Below are 26,962 nucleotides of genomic sequence, written 5' to 3'. Positions count from 1 at the left end.
AGAGGATCACCCATTAAAAAATATTTCCGAGAAATGTAGTGACTTTACCATTCTGGATATCTTTGAAAGAAGAGAGGTACCTTTTCTTCAAGACAGACTTTAGTCAGCCACAGGTAATCAGGATTAACATTTAAGTAACTGCATGACTGGTAACAGCTGTAACATCCAGCAAGTCAAATAAGGTGATCTAATGGCACTTCCAGCTTTTATGAGTTTATGGGGAGAAAAAGATGAATCATCTTATACAAATACAAAAGTATATTCACTGTTTTACCATGTTCTTCAATCCACCGACCAACTAGTAGGAGCTAAACAATTAGAGGGCTCTGTATAGTGTTATAAAATGGATTGATTAAATAAGTGCAAGCTGATAGGCCCATTCGGCAAGCAACAGTGGCAAAACCATGCCCAGAAAAACTGTCCCTCGAACTTTAGCTAAAGGTTTATTACTATGTACTTGGAAACAAGGATTGCAAAGACAAATTAATCCAAACAACCTAACTATCCCTCCAGGCTTGGCTTTAGCCTGCAGAGCTTCACAATCTTTCTCACCTCCTCTAAGGCCTTCCAGTCCTACAGACTGCAGCCAACTACTGCTTTGTGCTGTAACTCCTGTTTTGGTTTCCGGTTGGAAAGGTGTGAGACACTTCCTCCAGGCTTGTTGAATCTGGAATTTGTCCTGACTGAGCCTTGCCTAAAAGGCCCAAAGTCTTATAAGAGGTTACCACATACTATGCAGACTGGTTCACATATTTACCTGTGCCATACAAAGATCAATTCTGAAGGGCTGAAGGGTCGAAGGGTAATAAAATGCCCTGTGACTGAATTCTTGCCCAATGGAGCTCAGTCAATGCCTTTGGAAGATACAAATTGCTGGCATCAGAAACCAGAGGTTTTGATGAGTGGCCACTGTAAATATAGCATTTTACAACATCTCAGCCTAAAAAGAGACATTTTATAAATGAGTATAGTCATTTGTAAGATAGTATAAGTCTTGGGAACAGCACCTTCATCCCAGAAGAAAGGTCAAGCACAAAATTACGTGGGAGATATCCTAGCTGCCCCCTGATATGTGAAAAGCTGAAGCTTGAAGCACTGATGATATTCTGGAAGGAAATTACATCTGACCTTTTTGTAGCCTAAGAACCATCTCTTCAGAGGTTCACGTTGCCTTTGCGAAGGAAGTGAACTGGCATGGGGAAATCAATACAGACTGACTACAGGAAGACTAACTCTCAGAATTTCATTCCAGAGGGGTAAATGCAAAGTGAAGAAGGGCTGAGAGCTAGAACCTGTCCGTAACCCACCAATGCAAACCACACTGTTAATGCTGCAGCTTTTTGGCAGTACCAAAATAAAAGCTTGACTACAGGCTGAGACTTTCCTTATGGGAAAATGTTATCTCCGTGCCTGTCAGTGGGATCTCTCTATACTTCACATCCAAAGGATAAGTAGCAAATTCTTCTGTTTGCTTACATGATGATTTAGTTTAATTAAACATTTTTCCAAGAGTAACAAACTGTGTTGCTTAGTTTGTAAATGCATTAGATGCATGTGGATTTTAGAAAAATGCTTCACAGCCACAAGTCTAAGCACAAACTCTATTTACAACAAGAAGCTGCTTCTTGTAGTAGTGAATACAGGAGGAATCCCTACTTACCAAAAGGGTTTTCAGTCTAGAAATGACTTACGATTTTTAGAAACATATAACTCTATAGTCACAAAGAAAAGGTTTAGATTAACCCCAAGGCAGGGGGTTACAAGGGACCTGATGTTCCTGGCTCCTGCTGTGTTCCAGATGAGTAGGACCCAGGAGCAATGAGTTGACTTCTCTGACATAAACAAGAAATCTCTGACAATAAGGATTTTTTTTCCTTCTCTGAGAGGCAGTAGCACCTTCTGAGTCAGGGGTGATGAGGGAAGAGATCTTCCTATGTGATAATTCACAATATCTTTTTCCTGTGTGAGGCCACAGACCCTGTTTTTCACTATCTTTGACACGTGCGGTCACCCTTTGCATTCTGGGACAGATTTCCCAAGCCCCTTGAGGCTCTCTCTCACTACTTTTTTGACTAAAATATTTGGGAATAAGACAGGTAAATTTCACATACATTCTTCCCTGTCTAATGTGAGCTAAATTATCCGTTGCATCACTGTCCATCCTTCTACACTGTATTGTAAAATGGGGAGTTACACAGAACACTTGTCCTTGGCTGTTGTGTCCTACAGAAACACTGTGTCCTGCTCCCTCTACCAGGCTCTGACGATGCTATTTAAAGCTTCAGAATGACATGACTCAGCCTAACATGCTGCAGGTACTGTTATCTACTCATTTGGAAAGTAAAGATAAAATCCTGAACATCAGCCTTGAAATATGGCCAGAAGCTGAAAGCCCTTCGGCAGTCCAAAGGATTTTAATGCTGAAGTATAACAGCAGTTTTTAGTAGGCTACAAATTGTAGCTGCAGTATGGTTACACACAGTGAGAAACCCAACACATCTTTGCATTAAAAATTAGCCAGAGAGGTGACAAAAGAGAAAACACACATTATAAATGGTTAGCTTATGAATAGAAAGCAATTAAACACATAACAGACTTTTTCCCTAGTATGTTTCTGTATTCAAAATTAGCTTGGTTGAAAAGTCGCTGACAATTCATGCTACGTTTGTGTTGGTGCTGGGTTTGGTGCAGAGCCAACTAAAGAGGAATTACAGCTCAGTAGGCACAGACCCTCCTTCAGCACCATGCCATGCAAAAGGATGTGGCTGCTACAGCAAACCTTCCCAGAGCTATCAGGGATCTCTGCAGGTCTGCACCCTCCTTGTCTCCTCCACAGCCACAGCTGGCACAATGGCACAGGGCTCACAGCAGTGGCATAAGTAAAATAGTTTAGTGCTATCTCAAGAGGAAAAAGTTATATTCCTGGAACAGGATGTCCTCTTTATGTGCTGCAACACACAAAAGTCGTCCTTCTCTGACCAAGCCCATGCAAAGCCAACAGCAAGGGCAGGCAGGGCCAAGGAATCCAGGGGCTTGCACATCCTTGCTCTGGTTTTGAGGGCATCAGCGCCAGCAGCGTCACGCTGTTCAGCTTGGTTTTGTGCTCACTTGCACTACCACCTCTCATGCTGGGAGTGGGAAGAGGGACAGGGAGCCAAGAAGCAGGGAGACAGGTACACAGAAGAGCATGGCAGTCAAGCAGTGGAGCCTTTCATCAACACTGTTTTGCTGTCTCTGTCAAGCTGGTACCCTGGGCCTGCGCCTCCTCCCCCTGCACCCAAACCACCGTGCCGAGGTGATCTGTGTCCTCAGGATGCCGTATGACATGGGTCTTTCTCTAAACGCTTGCCTACAGTGTGCCAAGGCACAGGTCACAGCCCTGGCCCACAGACTGCTGCTTGCCATGCCACCATCTTGCAAACACAAAACACAAGTCATGTCAATAAAGTATGCTTTTAATGTGGTCTGCCCTGGACACAATAGCCTTAAACATTTCAAACGCTTTCTGAAGGCAACTAGCACCTTCATCCTCACGGCTGTCCCAACTCTGTACCATACAATGAACTGTACTCCATTATCCTGGCTGAATTGCAATGAATTGTTGCAGTGAAATTCTTTGGGAAAAAAGAACTCTCTTCAATCTCTTCTTTGTTCATCGGAGATTACCACTTCAGGAGGTTGAACAGGAATCTGTTGAAGCCTGCTGGCCCGTCTTAAGGGAGCATCAGTCTCTCAGTGGGTTAAGGGACACAACAGCACCCTCCCTTGTCTGAGAAGTAGGATGGTGGTTTATTTCTTTTTCTGCCTTTTCCGTTCCACTGCTGTGTGCAAGGCCTGCATAATGAGGTCTTCATTATTCAGGATGTTGTATTCGCTCAGCTGAACCAGACGATCATACACCTGCTCAGTATATCTGACTGAGTATGTTGAATAAGGGGAACAGCAGCCGTAGAGATCAACTTTGCCATCCTCCCTCTCTGACTCAGAGCGCTTCTGACCTAGGAGAAATGTGTAACAAATCACGGCTGTGGGATGGCAATTACTTTGGTTATGGGCAAGCAAACTCTAACAGAGTAGGGAAAGGAGATGTCCCTCTCCAAAGAGAATTCCTAATCCACCTCAGTCTTGTTGTTTTTTTTTTTTTTAATTATTTTTTAAAGAAACATTTCTTTTTCAAATCAACAACTCAGTCCCTGGCTCAGATGGGTATCAACTGCTTCACATGACTAGCGGACAAGAATGGTGGTTATTCCTTTTATATGAGTCTGCAGTTTTCAGGCGTGTCTGTGGCTCATATCAATATATCAAAGTTACCTGCAAACTAACTAGTCTGGGGGCTGAAACAGTATGGCCATGGCAGGAAATCTGACTCGGGAACTTGGGTAATTACTCAAGCAGTTGAGCCCAGGCTAGGTGCTGTCTCGCTACAGCTGTGAGGCTGGCACTTGCTGAAGATGGTAGGTCAAAGCTGGTCACATCAGCTCCATGATGAGCTGCAATTACACCCTAATACTGCAGCGCAGATACATGCTGAATGTCTGCTCAGGACAGGCCGGGAGGACTTCACATGTATGTGACTCAGATGAGAAGGATACTTATTGCAAGTTAAAGGATTTGAAGAAAGGAAATGGAAAGGAAAGGAAAGTGGCAGCCCCAGAATGCATTACAAGAGGTGAAACGTTGACCCATCAAAAGGGTAGGATGGTCCCATCCTACTTATAGAGAGGAAAAGTGAACCCTGACAGTGAGGAAATTAATTTATAATAAAAAGAAGCTGCCATGCCTCAAAGGCACAGTATAATGGTTCAGTCTGTTTTAAATTGGTACTAAAGGCCAGCTTTTAAACAAAAGGGTCTACTAAACAAAACGGGAAGTTTATCATAGTATGCAGTTCAGTAAAAAACTTGCAGATTGGACTTATTTTATTGACAGGAATTTATTTTAACTATAAAGTAACTGGGTGGGAAAAAATAAAGGAAAATATGGAGGGACAAGTGTAATCTCTTTTACTGGAAAAATGTAAAAAAGGTCATCTTAGGCAACAGAGAGGTTTGATGTATTGAAATGAGCCAACAGTGAAGTTTAGGAGTTGGAGAATTAAATTTATTCCTTTAATAGGCTGGCAGCTTTTTTTTACATGCTTCATTACTTACCTGGTGCTTTGTAGTTTTGGAAGGTATCATTAATTAGTGGGAAAAACAGCAATATTGGAGCTCCTGGAGTCTCAGCCCCTTCAAAGAGGTAACATTCCTTTAGCTTTTTCCTGTCTTCTTCATTCAGCTCCACCCTGGGAAAGAGGATTCCTTGATCTGAGCAGTACTTACAGGTCTGGTCCAAAGCCTGGATCAATAAACAGCAATACTAAGATTTAAAGAAGAAGCTGGCCCCAGGACTTCTTGGAGTCCAGTAACAAATGAGAAATTTTCTCAGGCTAGCTGTGGGAGAGCTCTGAAGCCCCTGTTGGAAAGCGTTGCATCAGTGGAGAGAAGGTATTTGCTTTGCCTGAGTTCTTAGCACAAAACACTCTCATCATGTAAGAAAAATAAATGAGAATATGTACAGCCTATAAATGAAGTATTGCACTGCAGCCTTAAGCTAAAAATGCTAGCGGTTAAGACTTTTAGTAGGAGCAATACGTAAGCAAACACCTAAGCATTCAAAGCTTCCAGGCGTATGGCTTTTAGGGAAGAAATACAGACTACTTCAATTTCTCTCACCTGTACCTGTGATCCTGCACTGTAATTTAAATGCAGGATGACATCCACCTTTCTCTCTGGTCTTAAAAGTGGCATGATGCTTGTATTGATGAAAAATCCTGTGTCTACTAGAGACAGATATTCTTCTGATTCTGTCAGCTGGTTGGGAAATGTGTCTAACACAGTATCTAAAAGAAAAGATATTTCTTGCTGAAAATGAGACAGTCCAAAACCAGTTACCTGTCCAAGACAACAGGTTCATTCAGCTCTCACCCCCGAGCTGTGCCAGCCTGTTTTCCTCCCTTACACCATGACTGCAGAGCCTCTCTGGGGAGCAGGTTTGCCAAATCCCTGCTATTCTGCCTTCCCAGCTCCCACCACGCTCAGTTTTGGACAAGCAGTGGCAACACTGACGAAGGGGGTTTCTCGTGCCTGTCCACTGAGAGCCTCTTTTGCGCAGAGAAAACCAGGACCATCAGCAGCACGCCGCAGCCCTGCCTGAGGAGGTGTATACCACCGGCGTAGCGCGGGCAGGGAGCTCTGCTCTGCTGCGTGCTACATCCCCGTACACCACAACTCCCAGATCTAATTGCCTAGACATGGTCTCGAACCTCGGAGAACAGGCTTGAGACTGAACGTGGGTTTCTGTTTTGTTCTTTTTGTGTATTCTCTCCCGGGGCACACTGGTCTTCCCCTGATTTTCTCACCTCTTTCTTACCTTTCCATCTGCAGAAGTGCTTGTTCTCAAGGTAGTCCTTATGCATCTGGAGGCCCTTTAGGAAGTTGTGCTCCTTGGCAATGGAGAGGCGGTCTGTAAGGGCACCACGAATAGCGCTGCCGAGGGGGCCGGGAGGGGTGAACAGCCGAGTCCTCAGCTCATGGGGCTTTAGTGGTAGAAGAGGCTCTTCCTCTGCACAGTGCAAGACAGTTAAGTTTTACTTGCTTAGAATAAGGCAATCCCCATGAATATAAAAAATAAGTAATAAAAATCAGTGGTTTGTTTGTTAAAAGGCCTGGGATGGAAAGACGTCATGATCACTTTGAAAAAAATGAAAGTGAAAATGAAATTTCTTTACACAGTCCAGATCTGGACAGAAAACATGACCCAGCATCAGTCAGTTGGTAAAAATCTGCATCAGACATCCACATAGTCCTGGAACAGCCTGAATGCAGGCTTCGGAAGAGGATAGCTGTTGTACTTATTTCTGGTATAGTAACTCCTACATAGCTGAAATCTTTTCGGCTTTATTAATCATCTACAAATCAACCTTATTATTTCTGAACATTTTACTCTACTGCCAGAATCGGTGTGTAGCCCTAAATGAACATGTCGATCGCAGGAGTGGAGCTCTATAGACCATCCAGTTATGCTTTACAATGTGGAACTTTGAAACCAGTTCCTTCTGGAAAGGCACTGGGGCCTTTGAGGAAACACTTAAAATAAAATGCCAAATATACTGTACACCTGTCACATACCAGATGGATGTGATGATTTACCTAACATTAAATTTATCTAACAATAAATATACTTCAAGGAAAAAGTATGGTAGCTCACCTATATTGTCGATTTTGTCCTGGGTCCACCTATGCCAGAAATCCTCCGATGAATGGGACAAATTCCAGATATATAACACATTCAATGAAAATAAGCTACTCCACATGCCTGTAAAAGGAAGGAATTTTCTAGCTAAAGCATTCACATATCATGAAGGTGAAAACTGTTATCATGAAATGAAATTCATGAGTTTTATATTTTTCTTTTGTTTGTTTTAAACAGATGCTCTGTCCTTTTTAATTGGTGTGCTGGCTTTTAAAACTTATTTTGGTATCTAGTTTTTGTCTTATGGTATTTTGGGCTGGATATATTTTATTTTAATGAAAGGCGAGATGTTTTTGAATTCATGTCATTCAATGAGCTTGGGTTTCCAGAAAAAAAAATAATACACACACACACACACACACACACAAGGTTTGTATAAAAAAAAGGGATGAAAATTTGCAATCTGAGGGATTTGATGGGGAGTTCTATTGGTAAGGAGCTAACTACAATATGATCTTACAAATTTTCATTTGAACTTTTTCCATTTCTTCTATTTTGTGTGTACATTTGCCTCTGCCCCATCTCAAATTACTGAGTTAGTAAATATTTCTCTCTGTCCCTGTGCACAGATGTAAGGAACTTTCCGCTCTTTTGCACACGCTCAAAGGAACACAGCCCACACCTGGAGACTGGAAGGCCCATCCTCTGCATTTCTAGACTTCCCTTTCTAAGAATAAGGCTGTTAACACTGAGGGAACAATTTTGACCATGTATTTTGGCGCTTGAGAAACAATTTCCCTGGTTATTCCTTATGGCACAATTTCTCACTGATTTTTCAGGAAGTGCAAATGCATGCACGTTCAATGTAGACTTACACTAGCACAGTACATTTTTTCCCTAACTCTAATTCAAGTAACCAGTCAAAGAGAAGGCTGTATTTCCACTGAGTCACAAATTATCATCTTGTCTCTCTGTCTGGAAAACTTTGGGATACGTGATTACATACAGGATGTTAGATTCTCAAGAAATAATGTCATTGTTGGATGATTACCTACAGACCTTTGCTGCAGTTTTCTTGCAGAACATTATTTCATCAATATGCAATGCGTTTTTTTACATGCTTTTGCTTTAATGTTATATAGTTGCTGTCTCAGTTTAGAGTTCTGCATAAGGCTATGCTTTAGAATTAAATTCTGGATGTCTGTCTTTAAATCCACACTCTTCTTAAGTCAATAGCAAAAATATTTTTGAATATGACTATACTATTTTCCCTCCAGTCTAGCCCAGGCTATGTGGAGAGTGGAGCTGGTGTGGCCAAAGCAGATGCTGCAGAGCGGGTAGGACCTGGCAAGTTCAAACACACTCTGGTGCATTAGAGAGTTCGCATGCAGGCTCATGTAAACTGTCTACAGGCAGCACACACCAGACTATCCATGAGACAGGCAAGAGACAGCATGCTCGAAACTGCTCTGGAGATCGCTCTTTTGGAGTTGCATGACCTGAATCATGGATTCCCAGGGGCCTGGATTTTGCTGTTGGGCTGGAAGCAGTACTATACTGTTATTCAAAATTAGCTTTAAAAATCAAAATGACTATTTGTCACTTTGGATTGTCTTTTTTTACAGTCAACTGAATTTTTGATACTAAGTATTAACTCAGAGAAGAGCTGTTTATTCTCTCCAATGAAACTGCTCTGCCAATCATGCACCAGTGCTTTTTTTGTTCTTGATTTACTTATCTCACAATTAAAAACAATTATTCAGATGTTTTCAAGACAATAATTTACCTTCCAAGAAGCAGATCCGGGATTCAGGGAGCTTCTTCATCAACCGACCCATGAAGAACTCACTGCCAAAATCCTCAGAGCGAACAAAGGCTCCATATTTTAGCAATCCCACCTCGTAAGGGGTGAACTCCACCCATTCTGTGAAAAGGGACATAAAGAAGAGAACAATGTTTCACTGTGGCCCCTTAGCTGTAGATAAAAGTGATGTTGTTGTCATGGGAATAAAAGGAGTTAAAAAGGAAAAGGATTTCTACAGTTCAATGTAATATTTTTGACCAATAGCAATTAATTATGAGTGCAGTACAAATGAAAACCAGTGAATAAGAAAAGTCTCTGAAATATTTTTGAATGCCTTGTGTAAAAGGTCAAAATTTCACCTGAACTCAAGGATATTATGTCAATATACATCAGCTGAGGTCCTGGTCTTTAACTGAGATTTTTTTTTTTTCCAGACTGCAGGGACTGTCCCCAGATTGACCCTTTTAAATACAAAGACAAATGACTCTCAGAAATCTCCTAATCACCTTTGAAATCCAGAGTGCTGTAGTTGTTCTTGACATTGACTGCAGTATAGATAGGCAATGGGTTCTGACCACGATCAATGGCCCGTTGCTGATCTGAGAGTTTATGGTTGTCTTTCTGTAATTCCAGAAATATGATTACATTGTGACAAAAATTAGCACAGGAATGATTTCTCTGCATCTAAGCTTGAATGGCAGTAAAACTCCTGCCTTTGAATGTATAACATGTACTGAGATTATATTCTTTGAAATGTTTCATATTTTCCAAAATTCCCGTGAGAGTCCTACTACTGAAATATCTGCAACCTCTTGATAACTATTTATCCCAGACTATTGGATGACCTCTTAAGAGGAAAATGGAAGGAAATGACCAAGGACAGAAAGCAGTACTTATGCTATAAACTAGTTTAATGTGTTACACTTCAAATTTATGTAAAACTTTTCACATGTATTTCAAAAGTTTGCAGACCATGTTACTCTCTCTAATGGGCATTAAGATACTGACTGTAATCTCGCTATTTCTAAACAAAATACTTGCAGACTATGACAGTAATTATTGATGTAAAACTACCATGTTTTTTCAAAATGTTAATTTTGGAGTTTTCTCAGAAAAAAATATCCAAAAGCTCACAAGAAAAATAATGTTTTCCACCATGGATGGATATTTAAAATACTGCCACCAAATGTTTTGAAAATGGCTGTGCACATGCATACACACAGTCATGTAACAAACTACTTTTCTCAGAACAAAAATGAAAATATTGTCTCCAGAAATTAATTTTCAGAAAATTATAAGCCACCGTAAACTCTGCTTTATGGCATACTGTACCCCATCATGTAACAAAGATTCCAAGACAAGCCCCCAGAGATCTATAAAAGATGTCTTGTAGCCCTCTCTTTTCCGTTGACACAGCTGCTTTTTGTAATACTTCAGATACTCCATGGAAAGGGAATTTATTTTGCATTTTGTCATATGTTTTCGAGCCTCGCTAATTTGCTTATCAAGATCCTTTTGTGACCAGTCAGCATCTCTGTACAAGTTTGACATGGTCCTATGAAAAAGAAACATATATTGAAGAGGAAAAAAAAAGGGGGTCTGAATTAGGCAACAGCTACATTTGATGTTTCTATTTTAAATTCTTGATTTAAAGCTCAGTAAAAGTTTCCTGTCTTAAATTATGTGTTCCCAAAGAAACTATCTTGTTCCCCTTTAAAAGTCACAATCAGTATTCCTTGTCAAGATAACTTGAGCAATTTTCCATAAGTTATTTTTTAAAAGATGCTTATTTTCATTCTGTTGCAAATTGTGTGCCTTTCCCCCATGAAAAGATTTTAATTTGTCAGCACAGAAGAAGATCAAAAAACAGGACTATCAAGAAGGTGTTAGAGGTTGGCTACTGCATATAGGTTTAATCTCCTTCAGTGCATCAGTGTCATGAGGAAGACTCACGGGAAGAGTTGCTCAGTCCTACTCACCACGTTGTACCAGACAAGCCAGTCAAGTAGGTAGCACAGTCTAAGAGATGGAGTTTCTTGAGGCCCAACAGAGTGCCGTACAGCGCGGTCAAAGATCTCATCCCTCCTCCTGTTGTCATGATCGCCACCACTGGGGTCTGTGTAACACAGAAAGAGGCTGATGTAAAACAACGGGCTGCAGGTAGATCTGGAGTGGGATGCAAGGCTTTTGACGGAGACCTCCTATTACACAAGTCTGAAGCATAACGGCACAAACTCACAGAACCCACATGCCTAGGCGCAGACTTCTTTCCATCTGGTTTCTACTGAACCGAATATACCATCTATTTTATAAAGAAGGACAGGAATAATAGTAATTTTTAATTAAATACTGACACTTCTCTGAAATGTGTTCAACAGAGAAGTTTGGTTCAAAACAGAGGAGTATAATACGTTCATCCAAGACAAAGGAAACAGTAAGAGAGAAAGCATCAATTGTAAAGGCAGGAAGAAAAACAAAATCTCACACGTCCGAGGAAAAAGAGGAAGGATTATCAGCAAGGATGATAATGACAGGATAAAGACTGTGGAAGAAGGGTGACAAGAGAGGAAAAACCATAAAATATTTGAATTGGGAAGGAAAAGAAGCCATAGCCCAGGAGGGATTATACAGAGGAGAGGAAAGTGGTAGCAAAGGGAAATAAAGGTAAGGAGCTTCACCGAGTCAAACTGTAGCGACACATGAAAGGATCAGAGATGGACAGCAAGTAAAAGAGTATGAAAAAGTGGGACAAATGAGAAAAGGGAGGAGGCAGATCATAGAGAAACTGCACCAATTTTCCTCTTCTTGACAGCAACACTTGCAGAAACAGGGGGAGGTGCAGGACAAAGGGAAAATGGCACTGGAAGAAAAGTCATACAGCTGGACTGGGATGGTGACAGGGGAGGGGGAGAAGAGAATCAGAGAGTATTGGAACAAACTGGATTATTTGGGACCCTTCATTCCCATGACAGTGAGGTGCAAACAGGAGAGGGATATGCAGATTTCAGGACTTCTCCAGGGTAGGGCTTGTGGGGACTAAAAACAGATGTTTTGGAACAGCAGAAGGGAAGGTCTAGACAACAGCAGCAGCTGATGTAAAGAACAGAAGAGCAAATGAGTTCAACCCAAGCTTGATCCTTGGTGCCTCTTGGCTACCCAAGCTGTGGATATAGTGAATATTCAGTATCACACAAGGCGTCCCCACTGCTATTACATCCCCACTGCTAAGCACTCATTAGATGTTTTGAATGTTTGCCCTACAGACCTCGTGATCCAGCAGATCCTGTTCCAGCTGGAGGACCTTCTTCAGAGCAGCAGCAACACACTTCTGCCTTTTGTGTAGAAAATCTTGCTCCTCCACACAGAGGTCAAACCCTAAACGAATATCAAGGTGGTCTGGGCTGGAGCAGAGATCAGGAAAGAGGAATATTCCATTTTATTATTATTGGTCAATCTCAGAATTTACAATGCAAGTAAACCAACCAATTCCACAAAGTATTGCACTTACAGGAAGAGTCCTTCCTACACCTCCAAACAGATACACAATGCTGCATGGAAGAATGATGGGAAGGGACTGTCAAATTTCTAAGGAGTTATTAAAAGCAAACTTGAGAAAAGTCATTCCTGCAGTTAATTTCTGAGAGATCTACTGGCTGGATTCTGTCATATTTTAGCCAGTACTGACAGCTGTATGAAAGTTTCTTACTTTTATGTGGAAATAGGCCACAAAGTATGCGTACTTCATGATCAATAATACTAGATGATCAACTGCACTGTTATATAGTATTATGGAAAAGATTAAAAACTGTGCTGAGGATAAAGCCAATATAGTCATACAAAGATGACTGACTAATAATATTATTTCTTTTATTTTATGCATCATTCCTGTATTGATATGGATTATTAACATGTACTGTTACTTTTACACATACAGCTTCAGTTTTCAGCACAAGTAAATTCCAGATCACTTGTTCGTATAACCTACTGTCCTGCTGTAAGTGCATCCTCCCCAGCAACAAGCAAAGGGAGAAAGTTCGGCTAAGGAAGATGTCAGCCTCCAAGAGTGGACAGATGTCTTACCAGTCTTCTGCCTTCACATGTAAATCAAATCCTTTATCCTGGAAAGCAAGAATGGGAGAGGTGTAAGTGTGATAATCAGTTTAAGCATTCCTCCCCTTCAGCTTTAGAGGGCATTTAATTGTGTGCTGTCCTAGCAATTCCAGCAAAACAGGGGCTCTGAATAATCCAGCAGCCCATATGAATTGACCACAATGGGCTAATGTCAGGGAAGTTGGGTAATTCCCAATGCTTTCTAGTAAACGTAGCATCTTAAGACAGCTGCTGTTTACAGAGAAAAGTAGTTATAATTAATGCCTTACCCCTCCCTGTAAACACCTCTCTTAGGCTATCACAAGGCAGACAGCAAGGCTAAAAAGACATTACTATTGTACACAGCAGCATTTGTTTTTCACTTTCTGTGGTTTATACCCCACAAGAACAGTAATCCTTTGATTCTGTAAGTATTTGGCTTAACCATGGATTTAAAGGTGCTTTACAAAGCATGGTCAATGCCAGCAGAGGCTGGCACTACTTCCACTGTTAGTTCAGGTGCCCCACTGGCGTGAGAGGAAGGGAACAGCAGTGCCTCCAAATCCAGCATAAAGAAAGATCAGGACAGTGACAAGTTTCCACATATTCCTGCACCCATTCAAACAGAGCAAGTTACAACCTGGCTTTATCACATAATGACCCACTTTTTTTTAATTTTGGCATTTTTGTTTGCCTGCTTTCAGCATCAGAAAGTACCTGGCAATCATCAGAGCATTTCAAAATGATCGTGTGAGTCAGGAAAATTCCCAGTCTCCCAAGGCAGAAACTGAGGTCTCTGCTCTTCAGACTCACTATTCCCATTAAACTGCATTAGCACAATGAGCTTGAGCCCCCCGATTCCATGCACAGCCACCAGGCTGTAGTGGAGTAAGACCAGTCTTCTCTAAGGCAGGGAGAAACACTGCCAAGGACGGGGAAGAGCTGGACGTGGGGCTCCAAGGGACTGTACAATTTGTTCAAGATGCCAACTTCAACACTCAGATTTCTTAACGTCTCCCACAAAACAGCAAGCACTCACCTCTGCTAAGATCATTTTTTTTCCACTTGGAAGGGAATGAAGTTCCACATTTGGGGAGCCTGCGTTTCTATCATACAAACAGGACTGCTGAAAAATATATCCAAGTTTATATCGTCAGAAATGTTACTCTCTTTCCACAGAGAGAGATTAATGTTACTATTTATGGTGCATGTTATTTTACACGCCACTAGTATGTTTTATTAAGTCCAATTAAAACATACAATGGAGGAATGAGGTTTCTTCCCTGGGAGCGTAACGTCCAGAGTGGGCTGCTTATATTTGGCGTAGTGGAAAGTAGCAGGAGCTGTGGAGCTAAAGACGGGGTCGGATCCCAGTGTGATGTCTTGGGTGCCCTCATAAGATCCCTTCACTTTGAAGAGGAATTCTTTTTCTAAATAAGTGATAAAAAGCAGACACAAAACAATTTTGTTATCTGTCTAGAAACAAAAGTAGTTACAAAATCTATCAGGAGGCTGTTTTCATGTTTTGAGTGAGCTTTTTTTGTATTTTCTCAAGACTAGCCAAATGCCTTCATAACATTAGCACCTCATGATTTAAAAACAGCTGAAAGAGAAATAACCTCACTTGATGCAGATTTCTTGTGCTTTTTCTTCTTCTTCTCAACCACCTGAACTTCCAAGCAGCATATTTTGCGAGACTGTAAAAGACATGAACAATAAAATTCTTCCTGACAGAGAAATTTTCAGTCTGAGATTGTGCTGCCTACTCTAACCTCCTACTGCTGATGACATGAGTGCTTTATAAGCCGTGCACTTAGTTTCCTGAGAAAAACTAATCCCTCAGTGGCAACCCTGCTTTCAGATCCTGGCTGGGATGAAAGGAGTCGCTGAGAAATCAGATGCAGCCACCACAAGGCAGGTGGCTGTGGTGTGGAGGAACAGGGCTTGCACAGTGGAGCAGGTAAGGGCAGGCTAAATAACAGCACTCTCGGGATCCTAACAGAGATGCCCCCGACTAATTTAAACAAAAATACTGAGGAAACAAAGCTAACAAAGAGCAAGTGCCGTGGTCAGAAAGTCCTGGTGTACGAAGTGCAGGTATGAATGCAGGAAATGGCGTGCACCCGGGACAGGATAAGCCCCATCTCTTTGGTAATATGGGTAGCTCTGGAGCAACAATATCCAATGGACAGCTCACAACTACACCCACATCCGTGTCTTTCACTGTAAGGTACCTGATAGGATAGGGCTCATACCTAAATCACTCCCTTGTGCTGTCTTTGCAATATTGGGGGAACACTACCATGGGGAATCCTACAGCTCCTCCAGTCATAACTTCTCCATAGGTGACATGCATAAGGATATATTGTGAGGCACATGATGAAGAGGGAAATCACATTGTTTCAGTGCTAGCCTTGCTTACTCAGAGTATGTTGGCACGATGACTGTGAGTCAAGTGAAAGAAGTGTGGCAACAGGACAAGACAGATGACAAAATGTAACACTCACCACTAGTACTCCATTAGTAATGATGGTTTCAGGGGGGCCTGAACTACAAAACAGAAAGAAAATTACATTTTAAATAACTCAGTATAATTACAGTATAATTCATGAGTCACACCCTTCTCTTGGTTTTGTTCTTCCTTATTTTTAGTTGTGTATTGGATCTGAAGGAAAAATTCCAGGAGGGCTGTGGTACAAGTCTCCTCGCAGTTTGCTGTCAAGGCACAATCATCATCATACCGGCTATTCCAGTCCTGGAGCTCCGCAAAATAAAAATACTATAGGGCCAAACCATGTAGTGATTTTCTGTTAAGCCCCAAGCTGAGCCTGTAGATGACTTCAGCGAATCCAGCTTTTCCAGAATTGCAGTTTGTACAGTGACTGGACAGGAAGGGCTCCAGATCAAAATCTGGTGCATTGTTTCAGCATACTGTTATGCCATAAACAGAGGCAAATCCCCCAGCTAATCTCAAAGGCAAACTAGGAAGCTAGAATGAACAGCAGTCCCAGTAATTTGGTCTTAACTAATACACAGGAGAGAAAAAATTTTTAAAAAGAGAGATTTTAGGGAATGCTCCCCATCTGCTTGCAGTTCATGGAAGATCATCCTGGCATGCACTAATTAGTCAGACAGCACATACCACAGATTACATGGGAAACCACGTTTGTCGTCAACATCAGCAAGGAACAATGTATTCTGGACAATTATATTAGATTATTTCATGCCTCTGAACTGTTGGTGATTTTTTGCTGCATATTGTGTTACTTTTGACATTTACTCACATATTATCCAATGCAAATCCAACCTCCAGCTCCTCTTTTCCCTGGAAAAATTAAAAAAAAAAAGAGGGGAGATGTATTTGTCACTAGTCTACTGGAAGTTCTCATAATGCAAGTTCTCATTCTCATAAGGTAGGTGTGCATGCAATATTCACAACTGCCAGAGCATGTAAAATACAAACACCTGTCATTTCGTTGGTGTGTAGCTTGAGCCTCAAGATTATTCTTTGATACAAAGATTCTGGATGTTGGTAATAGCAGGATTTCACACAGAAAATAAGTCATCTTGCCTGCTTTTGCTGGGTGCCTAATGGACAGACCAGAGTGAGATGATGTCTCAGACTGAGCCTGCCAGTGAGAATAGAAAGAGGGTCTCCTGCTACGAAATGTTGAATCCTTCTGGTGTAAGAAGAACTGGTGACATGCAAAGCAGCTGTGGAAGAGGATAACCAGTTTGTCTGGCAACATGCTGAGGGCATAAGAGCAAAGGTGTATCTAACCTTAAGGCCTTATCTGCTGATAGTGGAGGAGAGTAGAGTTCCTTGGCCGAAGACAGTGCAGAAAAGAGTAAAACAAAGGTGGGGCAGAAAGGATGATGAACGGAGAGGTAAAATTGTGCTCCACATTAATTAAGTGCTTAGTGGGGGCAAAAGTACTTATTGCATTAAAGACATCTGAAAGTACCTAATATAGGATAAAATAGTGTAATGAATGCCTCAAAAATATGAATTCTAACTACTGTAGCTGTGCAAATGCAGTAATGAAAGGCTTGGATATGCCACCCATAATCACCTGGACAATAATCAGTTAGATGATAACAGGCAGACTGTTTCTGCTCCATCAAAGGGCTAGTGGGAGTCTACACACTGCTCCTCCAGTATTTTGCAGTGAAAGAAATGCTCAGATAAGGCATTTAAGACAATGAAGTGCAGAGAGCAGTTTGGGTGTGTGTAGATAAGATAATTAACCAACTGAACAGTGGATGACAGGCACACAAGAAAACAGGAGGGAACTGGAAAAGGAGAGGGACTAACTGAATGTACAGGAAGGTGGGATATGCCTTTTCATCTTTCAGGTGCTGGCTGCTTGATCCTGGTATTTGTTTGCCTGAACACGGTTATCCAGGTATTTAGTGGTGTATGAAGCCAGCCTGACAAGACCAGTGTTGCTAAACAAGGCTGAGGGGAGCTTGCCCTTTGGCCAAAATGAGTTCAGAAACAGGCTCCAGAAAGGCAAATTGCAGCTAATAGCTGAACAATTACACTGTACCATGCCAAGGCCCTGGGAAGCCAGTGGAGGGATGAAGCGGTCAGTGAGGTGGATGGATAGCTAGAAGCAGCAGCAAAGATGACATTAGCACCATTTTGTTGGTCAGCACTGCTGTCACAGGCATATTGTGGGAGACTAGTGGCTTCCTCAAGAGGCTCTTCTCTTTGGACTGATACTGAACATACTTGAAATATAGGCTTCAGGACAGCCCTACCAAGGTGCTGTAGTAGGCCTTTAAATACACAAGAAACTTCTGCAAAATCACCTACAGTTTTTACTGCAAAGACTTCGTCTTTCCTAGCAGGGAGCAGAGATCATACTTGGCTTTTATTGTGTAATGCAGTACTGCTCCCCTGCTTAACGTGGGGCTGGCTAGACGCTACGCGCTGATGTCCCAGGTCACACACACACGTGCAATAAGGCTGATGTGACAGAGCTGCATGCAGCTCAGATCAGCGATGAGGCATGGAGCCAGCAGCCACTGCATCCACAGGACACGCCACGTTCCTTATGCTTTTCACACAGGGTAGAGGATTTTCCTAGTAGTACAGGACATCCCTCCTTATATGAGCTGCCCAGTACACCTAACAGTGGCAGGGCCTTATTTCAACCCTACTGTCATGGCTGTTGCTGTTTTGGCCTCCCTGGTAGATGTTAACAGCACATGAAGGTTCCCCACAGAGATGAGCAATGAAAATTCGCATCTCTCTGCACATCAGTATTGGTAGTGGCAGCACAGTCAGACACTGGATAAAGGCCTTGATGCCTGGCACTCTGATCGGATGACCCTCCTCTGCAGCTACACATTACGTGATCTTCAGAAATGACTGTACAATATAGGCCCCAAATTTTCAAGTACGACTTTCAAAGCCTCTCTGGCCATTCTAAACAGGAACATTTCACGTTGCCAAGTTGAGTGACGGGATTTAGACACGTTATTTGAACACCCATGTCACAGCCTATGATTAGCAACTATTTTTATTCTAGTCTGGTTCGACATTTGGTTCTGATCGCAGGGTCATCACTTGCTAATTACTAGGTTAAGGAACAAGTTATGACAAAAATCATCATGTGACTTCTACTCGTTTGGACAAACTCCTCTAAGGTTCTCCATGGGGGCAGGCTCAGCAAAGAGATGACTTTGCAAAGGCATTTAAAGTTTACTAGCCTCTGTGACCAGATACATCAACACAAAACTCTTCACTGTGCCTGCAGATCCAGGAGTGAAAAGGCTTTTCCAAGTCAGAGTGAAAAACAGCTTCCTTTTCTGTGTCTGGGCAATCCGTACACAAGAAGGAAAAAAGAATTGGTGCAAATAACATTTTAAACAGAAAAGCAGATGAAAATGTTCTTGTTAACCAACTCCATTTCTTATGTCAGACCTTACCTGTGCGTCACACTTGAAGTGCATGAAGACTTGTTCTCCCAGGGAAAGTTTGGCTATATCAAAATACACTGTGAAGAGGTGATCATCTTCAGTAACAACATCCTTATCATAGAGCCGCAGCTCCAGCACGTTCTGCCAAGGGAAGGGAAAGACTTTAGGAATGTGACAGGTTTCATTCAAAGCAGAAGATCCTAGGGACAGTTTTTTTATTCAGCTTTTGCAAGGAGTAGGAAGAAGGAAAGAAAGAGAGCAGGAAGGAAAGAAGGTGGAGGGGAAATGAATTGCATGTACACCTCTGCCTATGAGGAGGAATGAGGAGAGATTATAGACATCTCAAAGGTTATATTCTACATGTGGCTGAATAATATGCTTGTCTTTCCTGGCATGGAATAACATCATGAGGACATGTGTTATTCTCACCTATTTCTGCATCTTTTCTGCCTCTCAAAAAAATTACCTATGTCCCCTTAGCAAAAGGATGAAACCTGGTTGTCGCTCCCTAGATTAGTTAACAGGGAAATCTCTGCTCTGTACCTTGACCTGACCCTGGATTCTGAAGTAGAAGGTTTCATTCCAAACTGGATCTTTGCAATTCTTGATGGTTTTCGTCTGCAATTTGTCAGTTGAAGCAGTTGGCAGCCACAGGCTCACGTAGCAATCAGTCTGGCTTACTGTATGTTAGAAAAACACAAACACATCTAAAACGAAAATTTACTCCAGAAGACTGAACAAACTGAACAACATAAAGCTTTGTTTTCTAAAAGAGAGACACTATGATACTTGATGTCATATTTGTCCAACATAAGTGTTACAATCCAGGTAACAAGAATGGAGAAAAAAGAAGACAGACATAATTCTTCTCTGAATAAATACAATTGGAGATATAATAAATACATTAAAAACAAAGAGTTTTCTCCTTATATGTCATCAATCAATCAATTTAGCCCAGAATAAAAAAAATAGTTCTGTGGCACTCTGTTACACTGCTTGAACTGCCAGTTTGTTTATGGTTTATTTTTCAGATTTGGGAGCCAGTTTCAGCTATTGCAAAAGGGACAGCTGCAATGAAACCAGCAAAGTGAATATGGAAATGGGAATGCACAGAGCAAATAAACACACACAGAAATTAATGTTGAAGAGTTTTAGCACTGCAGAAATGCAAGCAGAAAAATTTAGACACAGGTACATGCTTGAAAAAAAACGAATTGCATTGTGGGCTTATTAATACATAGGAAGTATTAGTTAGTGAGGTCCTAGTGACTTTGTCCATGGGTTTGAAAGGAAATTAGATGTGATATTTGTGGTAGGATATTTGGGTCATGTGCTAGATTTGTTTCAGTTGGTAACAAAGTGCAAGGTCAAAGCTGCAATAATTTATCAATTTGACTGAAGAGATTTGTGAGAATTGTATCCTAACACATTAGCCAACAAGGCCAAGAGACACCTGGAAAAATAAAGAGGAAGGGGGATAAAATTAGGTGTGAAGAGCACGTAGCAGAGGGTAGTTTTCCAAGCCTTTCCTTCAAGTAGTTGTTTGAGACAACCATACCTCCTTGTTTCTGAAAAGGTTAAGGAAACAAAGTGATTGCTTTGATTTTAGCCAGATAAAACATTAAAAAACAATACAAAGAAAAATGTTTCTTGATTTCTGCATAAGTAAAGCTATAATCTTCTTGTATAATTCAGATATGAGGTGTCAGAAATGAATCTACAGAAAATAGCAATTCCTAATGGGGCTTTATGGGGGAAAGCTGGTACTCAGGGAATCAAGGTGGGCTCCTCAGTGCTTTGGACTAGTTACCTATGAGAAAGCCTTGAGTACATAAGTTTGAGATAAGGTTACGTCATTGTCAGTATTTGTTTCTCTGTTCTAACCAGCTTGTGTCTTCTGTTACATGAATCTATTCCAGAGGAAAACACAGGAGACCTTCCCATAGTTCTTGCTTTCAAAAGACAGTTACTGCTCTCCCTTTTCCCTTTGAGGATGCAGAGAAATTTGTGGAATAGGTACAGTTGAAACCTTGTTCAGTCATCTCTGTGCTGGCATGCAGAATATGGCTAAAACAAAGAACAGGACCAACAACTATGCTCATTGCTGAAAATAAGATGCCTGTGAGGGTACTTTCTCCAACCACAGCAGAAATCTAGAAAGCCCTTTTCCTTGGAGCAGGACTAGCTAGTCCAACAGTGAAGGTCACAGGAACTGTAGAGAGTGTTACCAATACTCACAGACATCTGCTTGGTGGATATTTCTTGCTCTTATGACTCTTACAGTCAGCAAGTAGCATGGAGATAATTCTATCTGCAGACAAAAAAAACATACAAAAGACAGGAGTGACTACTAAAAGTACACAGAATAAACAGAAGATAGAAATGGTTGGGAGTGAGATATCCAAATCATAAGCAACTTATGCATTTGAACTTTTCTATATGATTAAAAAATGGCCAGTATGTTTGTTTTCATACTAATATTTAAAGCAAGTACTAGACTGAAATGTTTCTCTACCGGTGTAACATGAGATGTGGAGTTGTATTATTACAGAAAAATTCTTTGCTTTTCAACTAAAATGCAGCTGTGCAAAGTGGTAAGATTCAGACTCAGCTTGGGAGAGGCAGTCACTTGGTGAATTTTTAAGGCAGAAAATGAAAAGCTGCTTTAGGTTCTCTGAGGGGATAAAATTATCATTGTGGGGATTAGCTCCCAGGCAGTCATTACCCATGTTCAGTCTCCTGGCCCATAAAATCTCTTTTTTTCTCATCAAAGTTCTTTTAAATATACAGTACTCCTCAGTGTTAAATGCTAACCTCTGATCCTCATGCTGCTGTTAACTTCAAAGGAAGAGATCTCTGCTTTGCATCCCACCATGCTACTCACTACGTTTTCTCATTTTCAGTGAAGTAAATGCCTCTCTTGAGCTGAGCTCACCTCTGAATTTTTCTTGTGAGAAGTTTTTCTCTAGTTTTGAAGTACATAAGCCTTTCATATTTGGAGTTTCCTTGCACTGTTTTGCTTCAAATACATGTAGAAAGGGAAAACACTGTTTCAAACCTGGTCCTGTATAAGCAACTCTTGCCGCTTTGCTTCGGCTTCCTTCTTTCATACCAACCCACGTCTTTCGCATTAAGGCCTTCTGCTTCACTTCTTAGTCTCTCAAATTGCTGTTCTGTTCTCACATTGGAGCCCAAAAGATGCTTTTGTCCCTCCCTACCCCCTGGCTTTTACCATAAAATAAACAAATAAATATATTTACTTTCTATTTTTGTCTAACCTTCCATTTTTAGAATTGTAGAAAAGGGAGAAAGACATGATATGTTAGAATATAAATCAGCAGGAGAATGTTACTCCGGAGGTTATGAAATAATCAAAGGTATTTAGTGCCGCTGAAGGCACACAGACAGGTCATGACACTGCCTACTGACTCCACTTGTACTGCAAAATGATTGCCCAAGGGCCAGTGCCAGTCCTGAAGCGACACTAGGATGATGCTGACCTCATTAGTGCCACTGAGAAGTATATGTGACACAGGTACCACAGGAGAGGAGAGCAGGGCTTCTGTTGTGTTCAAACCTGTCCAAGTGAAGCAATTTGGTGCGTACTCTGTGTTAACAGTGTGCCAGGTTTACCTTCTGTAAAAAGTGAAAACGCATCACTATTCACAGACTCAATGGAATATATGTCTACATGGTGTCTCATATAGTATTTAACTTCAGCGTATTAATACTTGCAGCTGGGGCTAAGGAACATATACTGTGCAGATTGCGGGCAGTTAGCCTTCAGCTTAAGGAAGAACAAAAGTATCGTTCAAGTAACCCAAGCACCTAGTCCTAGGAAGAGCCAGCAGCAACATGTGTGTTCAGTTGCGTACTGGATGACCGGGTATGTGAATCAAGGATGTCAAATCACTGTTAAGTATACAAAGACCAGCTCAGGGTAAGACCATCAAAGGCACTTGCGTTTGTGTCTAAAACCCAGCTCCAAGGGAATATGGATGAGGCAGGTACAGGCAGAGAACGTCCAGTAATCAGAGAGCGACCAGAAAGGCAAGGGGACTCTTTAAGACCTTGATGCTCTAAGATACCAGTGAGGACAGAGCAGATGTGAAGGAAACTGAAAGCAGTTAAGAAGAAATCCTGCGCTGAGTGTATTTTGGTACTTAATATATATATTTTTTTTAATGTAAGCCTTCTGTGTTCAGCTTGATAAGATTTCCTGACGTTATTTTTGCCATATAAAGCTTTTACTGTGCTGCCTGCTAGTTGTTAAAAAGCAGGTAAGTGAGGATTATCAATGCAAAATGGAAGCACAGACCACCTTAAGGGAGCTACACCTCGAAGGGATGCTGGAGAAGCGGCCATAGTCAGGAAGGCAAAAGAGTGATGGGAGGAAGGGCTTGTGCTGCTGGTGGCTAGTTTTGGAGAAGGCGTTCTCCTGGAAGGGCTCAAATCAGTTTACGGAGCAGTGTCCCCTGGCGTCAGCCTTGCGGCCTATGGTGACCCAAAAGCATCAGAGAAGGAGCGCAGATTGAAGAAAGTACTGCCTGTACTCAAGCACATGGACATATCCTGATATAGTCAGGGACTCTTACTTAACGTCATACAGATATAAAAAATGAACAGACACAATTCTGTCACGAGTGTGAGTTTTGCCTACAAAAGCTTTAGCTTTTTTTTGCCTACAAGAGCTTTAGAACCTTTAACGATCCTTGAATTATAGAGAGTTGCACTTCAGAATATATTTTCTTATCTTCTGCTTTCCATTCAACTAATGAACAGAAAGATTGAATACTCTTAAACTACAAGCACAATACTTATTACTCAGCATCTTAGCTCAAACAGAAAGGATAATACATAATTATTAACAAATGGCAATAAACTAGAGGTAACAAAGTCAAAAGGACCTCGGGGGACTGCTTTGTCTGGTGCCACTTTTTGCACCTGGTACAAAAATAACTTTAGTACAAATCATACCCATCTCCCTGCACTCAGGTTTTCTGTAGAGGTGTGGAACGGGGTTCAGACAGGCCCCTCTAAGTTTTGCTAGCTCGTCCCCTACGACCTCCACTATCCGCTAATGTCTAAGGAGCACAGATGGAGCCCATCGTACTCTGGGGGATCCTGGACAATTCAGCAGGCTCCGATCATTCCTTACAGCCGTTACTGGGGTTTCTCTTGAGCCAGAACCAAGTACCGTGGTAGATGTGAAGAGATGGAGTGAAATGCTATCGCCCTGTCTAACACTAAATGTGCTCTCTGATGACAAAAGCAAAGGTCATAAGGAGTTATTTTATTGGTGGAAAAATGCCTTTTTAAGCAAATCTGGTCCTCTGATTTCCCCAAAGAAAGAGTTCATGTAAAATGCCTGAAGTCCCCTAGGAACTAGAGGTTGGGCTTACTTTCTTTGTAGCGGCCAGAAGTCAGCTTAACCCAGGAAATCAGGTGTTGAAAATCCACTGCGAGATCGTGCCATATCTTTGTGGGTGTAAGTAAGTGGCATAGTTTCACAGCTAGTATTACCTACACTGGCAGTAAATTTGCCCTTGTGCTTTAGCAAGACATACTTAGCAGGAAGCCCATTCAAACCCATCCTTTCAGAAAATACTAATCTTATTAAAACAGGTTTCATTTCCCCCATAAGGATAGAAAACAACACTAGAACTTTAACATGAAGCAAGACTGGGTAAGTGAAGTGATTAAAATGATAAGCAGGAGGGTGTTTCACTGAGGAAGCTGGATGTGTTGCGGTAGCTAATTAGACTGTTAAGCGACAGTGACACCCATCTGTTCTCACCCTGGCGCCACCCAGCAGAAAATCCCTTTTAGAGTTTTCTTTTGAAATTCTCTTTTGCAGTACCTTGGTCGCAGAAGTCCACTGTTCCCCATCAGGATGCAGCCGCATAACTCCGTCTCCTACCAGACTGGTTTGCATGATCAGCTCCTGCAACAAGAAGGGCTAACGTTACCCCCCAAAAAGTCATGCTGTCTCTTAGAAGCAGCCTTTGTTGTGAATTCATAACTGCGAAACAGAGAAAGAGAGCCCATGGCTGGTGCTCTCCATAGGGCCTCAGCGGGTTAGGTGCTTCGCTGGCGTTGGCATTGCACCAGCAAGCTTGAGCAGAGGCTACCAGGCAGGTGAGGTCCACCCTCGGGTGACACACAGGGAGGAAGGCTGTGCCTAGCTCTGCCTCTTAAAGGGACAGCAAACCTGCCTCCAGTAAACACACACTGTAATTAGTTTTTCTCCCTGAAGCTCATCTCTGTGCTATCTGGTACTTCTTTCTAAGGTTACATATATCATATTTCTGAAAAGAAGAAAACTCAAAATATGCAAAAGGGCCACCTTTTAAATAAAATCTTACTCCCCAAGTAGTTTTCTCTTCCTTCCTATGGCTTGTTATCCTTTTTTTTTGCTTAGATAATGAGCTCCTGAAGTATTGACTTTCTTCTTCCTCTGAAAAGAGTCATTTATAGTCAATGGTAGGTCAAGCGAGTAGTGCCATCTTTGTGCTGTGTACAGCACAGTCGCTGACATCTCAGACACCTTTGCTTTGTTCTGCACCCTTCTTACCTGAGACAAAATGCCATCCTGCTCCATTGTGGTCCCTGCTAGGTGCGTGTCCAGCGTTATCAGCAGCAGGGCATTTTCACATCTCCCAGCTTCCAGAGACACCAGTTGTTTAAATGTCTCATATGCAGATGAGCAACTGTTTTATAAACTGACTCAGAGCCCCACCTCTGTCTAATTTCTTAAACTCAGCTACTCCCCTCCCATTTTTTTACGTTAGGAAACTGATTCCTGTGGCAAAATAGGTAGGAAAATTGCCTCTGGCTGTACAATGGCTGGAAGTATGCTGTTCAAGTCACTTTGCCCAATACTGGCCAACGGCAGGTTTACAACTAAAGCTCAGAGAAGGATGCCATTTTAGCTGAACACTGTATTTTCACTTAGCAAGTTACTAGTCAAAGCCTGCAGGAATATATACACTGCAATAAGATACAGCAACAGTATGTTAATTGTATTTAGGTTATCTGTGATAGCAAGTAGGATACAACAGCTAACGGAAAAACAGAGGCAATACCATCGCTCTCAGACTAAGCTGGCTCTGGCAAAAGCCAGCTCGAGGGTTTCTGTACCACATACCTCTCATAGATGCTCGTACAGTGTTTTATATCTACACAGCCTAAGTCCAGCAGGGCTAGATCTCTCCTCAGGTGGTTTTCTTCTTTTCCCCTTCCTTCCTATGCCTCGTTATTACTTTTTTTTTATTTAGACAATGAGTCCTGAAGCAATGATTTTCTTTAGCCTAGCTCCACCCCCACAAATACTTCTAGGCTTCCATTGACTCTGGCCATAATTTAGCTATATTTAAACACTTGTGCCTGACTCAGTGAACCCTGCTGACTGGAGGCAAAACACAGTGCCAGCTCTACACTATCCTCTGCACTGGTGGAACAGCTCTTCTGCAAACCTGACAAACCAGCCGCCACTGCATGTACTTCTGGTAGCACCCAGTGAACTCATACTGTGGAAACCAGAATGGCTCACAGCTCACCAGAAAAGGATTAAAGAGAGCAGTCAAAACCTGCCATACCTTCAGCAGGTCAACACAATTTCTGTGGGAAGTCCTTTGGCTTCCCTGTTGTGCTGGTATATTCACTATGAGCAAAAAGTCAGACATTTCCTGAGCATTCTTGAGCTTAATTGCTAAATATTATTACTAGCCAGCTCAATTCCCCTTTGCACATTCCCATGTCAATTAATATCAGCAGTCATCATGGTCAACTTGGTAAAATAAATTTTTGCTATAGGCTGTATTAATTCACAAGACTGTGAGGAATTGTGTCTACATACATAGCATGTTGCCTCTGTGTGACAGCTGCAATTATATAGCTTGATGA

The 26,962-nt window shown here is 41.7% G+C and overlaps 1 protein-coding gene across 1 annotated transcript; it reads right to left on the bottom strand.

The window, feature by feature from the left end:
• Positions 1-3,434: 3,434 nt before the first annotated feature.
• On the bottom strand, positions 3,435-25,142 carry LOC112980709 (cytosolic phospholipase A2 epsilon-like). The gene is made up of 20 exons (XM_026095780.2): positions 24,918-25,142; positions 21,296-21,368; positions 19,601-19,737; positions 19,067-19,198; positions 16,414-16,454; positions 15,637-15,679; positions 14,754-14,826; positions 14,390-14,559; positions 14,169-14,255; positions 13,121-13,158; positions 12,306-12,441; positions 11,020-11,156; positions 10,373-10,595; positions 9,547-9,661; positions 9,023-9,160; positions 7,252-7,359; positions 6,415-6,606; positions 5,718-5,884; positions 5,154-5,340; positions 3,435-3,998 (listed from the first exon to the last, which is right to left on the bottom strand). The coding sequence occupies exons 1-20, from the start codon at positions 24,990-24,992 to the stop codon at positions 3,790-3,792; spliced, it is 2,481 nt and encodes an 826-aa protein (XP_025951565.1). The 5' UTR covers positions 24,993-25,142; the 3' UTR covers positions 3,435-3,789.
• Between the last annotated feature and the right edge of the window lie 1,820 nt (positions 25,143-26,962).

This window comes from Dromaius novaehollandiae, chromosome 5, assembly GCF_036370855.1.
Source record: "Dromaius novaehollandiae isolate bDroNov1 chromosome 5, bDroNov1.hap1, whole genome shotgun sequence".
In the NCBI taxonomy this organism is placed as follows: Eukaryota; Metazoa; Chordata; class Aves; order Casuariiformes; family Dromaiidae; genus Dromaius; species Dromaius novaehollandiae.
The sequence above is the reverse complement of the archived record's forward strand: the minus strand, read 5'-3'. Positions and strand labels throughout refer to the sequence as shown.

Bases quoted from the DNA above. Each gene is read 5' to 3' on its own strand.
- LOC112980709 (XM_026095780.2), bottom strand. From the start codon at position 24,992: ATGCAAACCAGTCTGGTAGGAGACGGAGTTATGCGGCTGCATCCTGAT. The intron at 10,596-11,019 runs GTGAGTAGGACT...TCTTTTTCATAG, and splicing joins GGCTTGTCTGGTACAACGTG to GACCATGTCAAACTTGTACA. The intron at 9,662-10,372 runs GTACAGTATGCC...CTGGAATTACAG, and splicing joins AATCTTTGTTACATGATGGG to AAAGACAACCATAAACTCTC.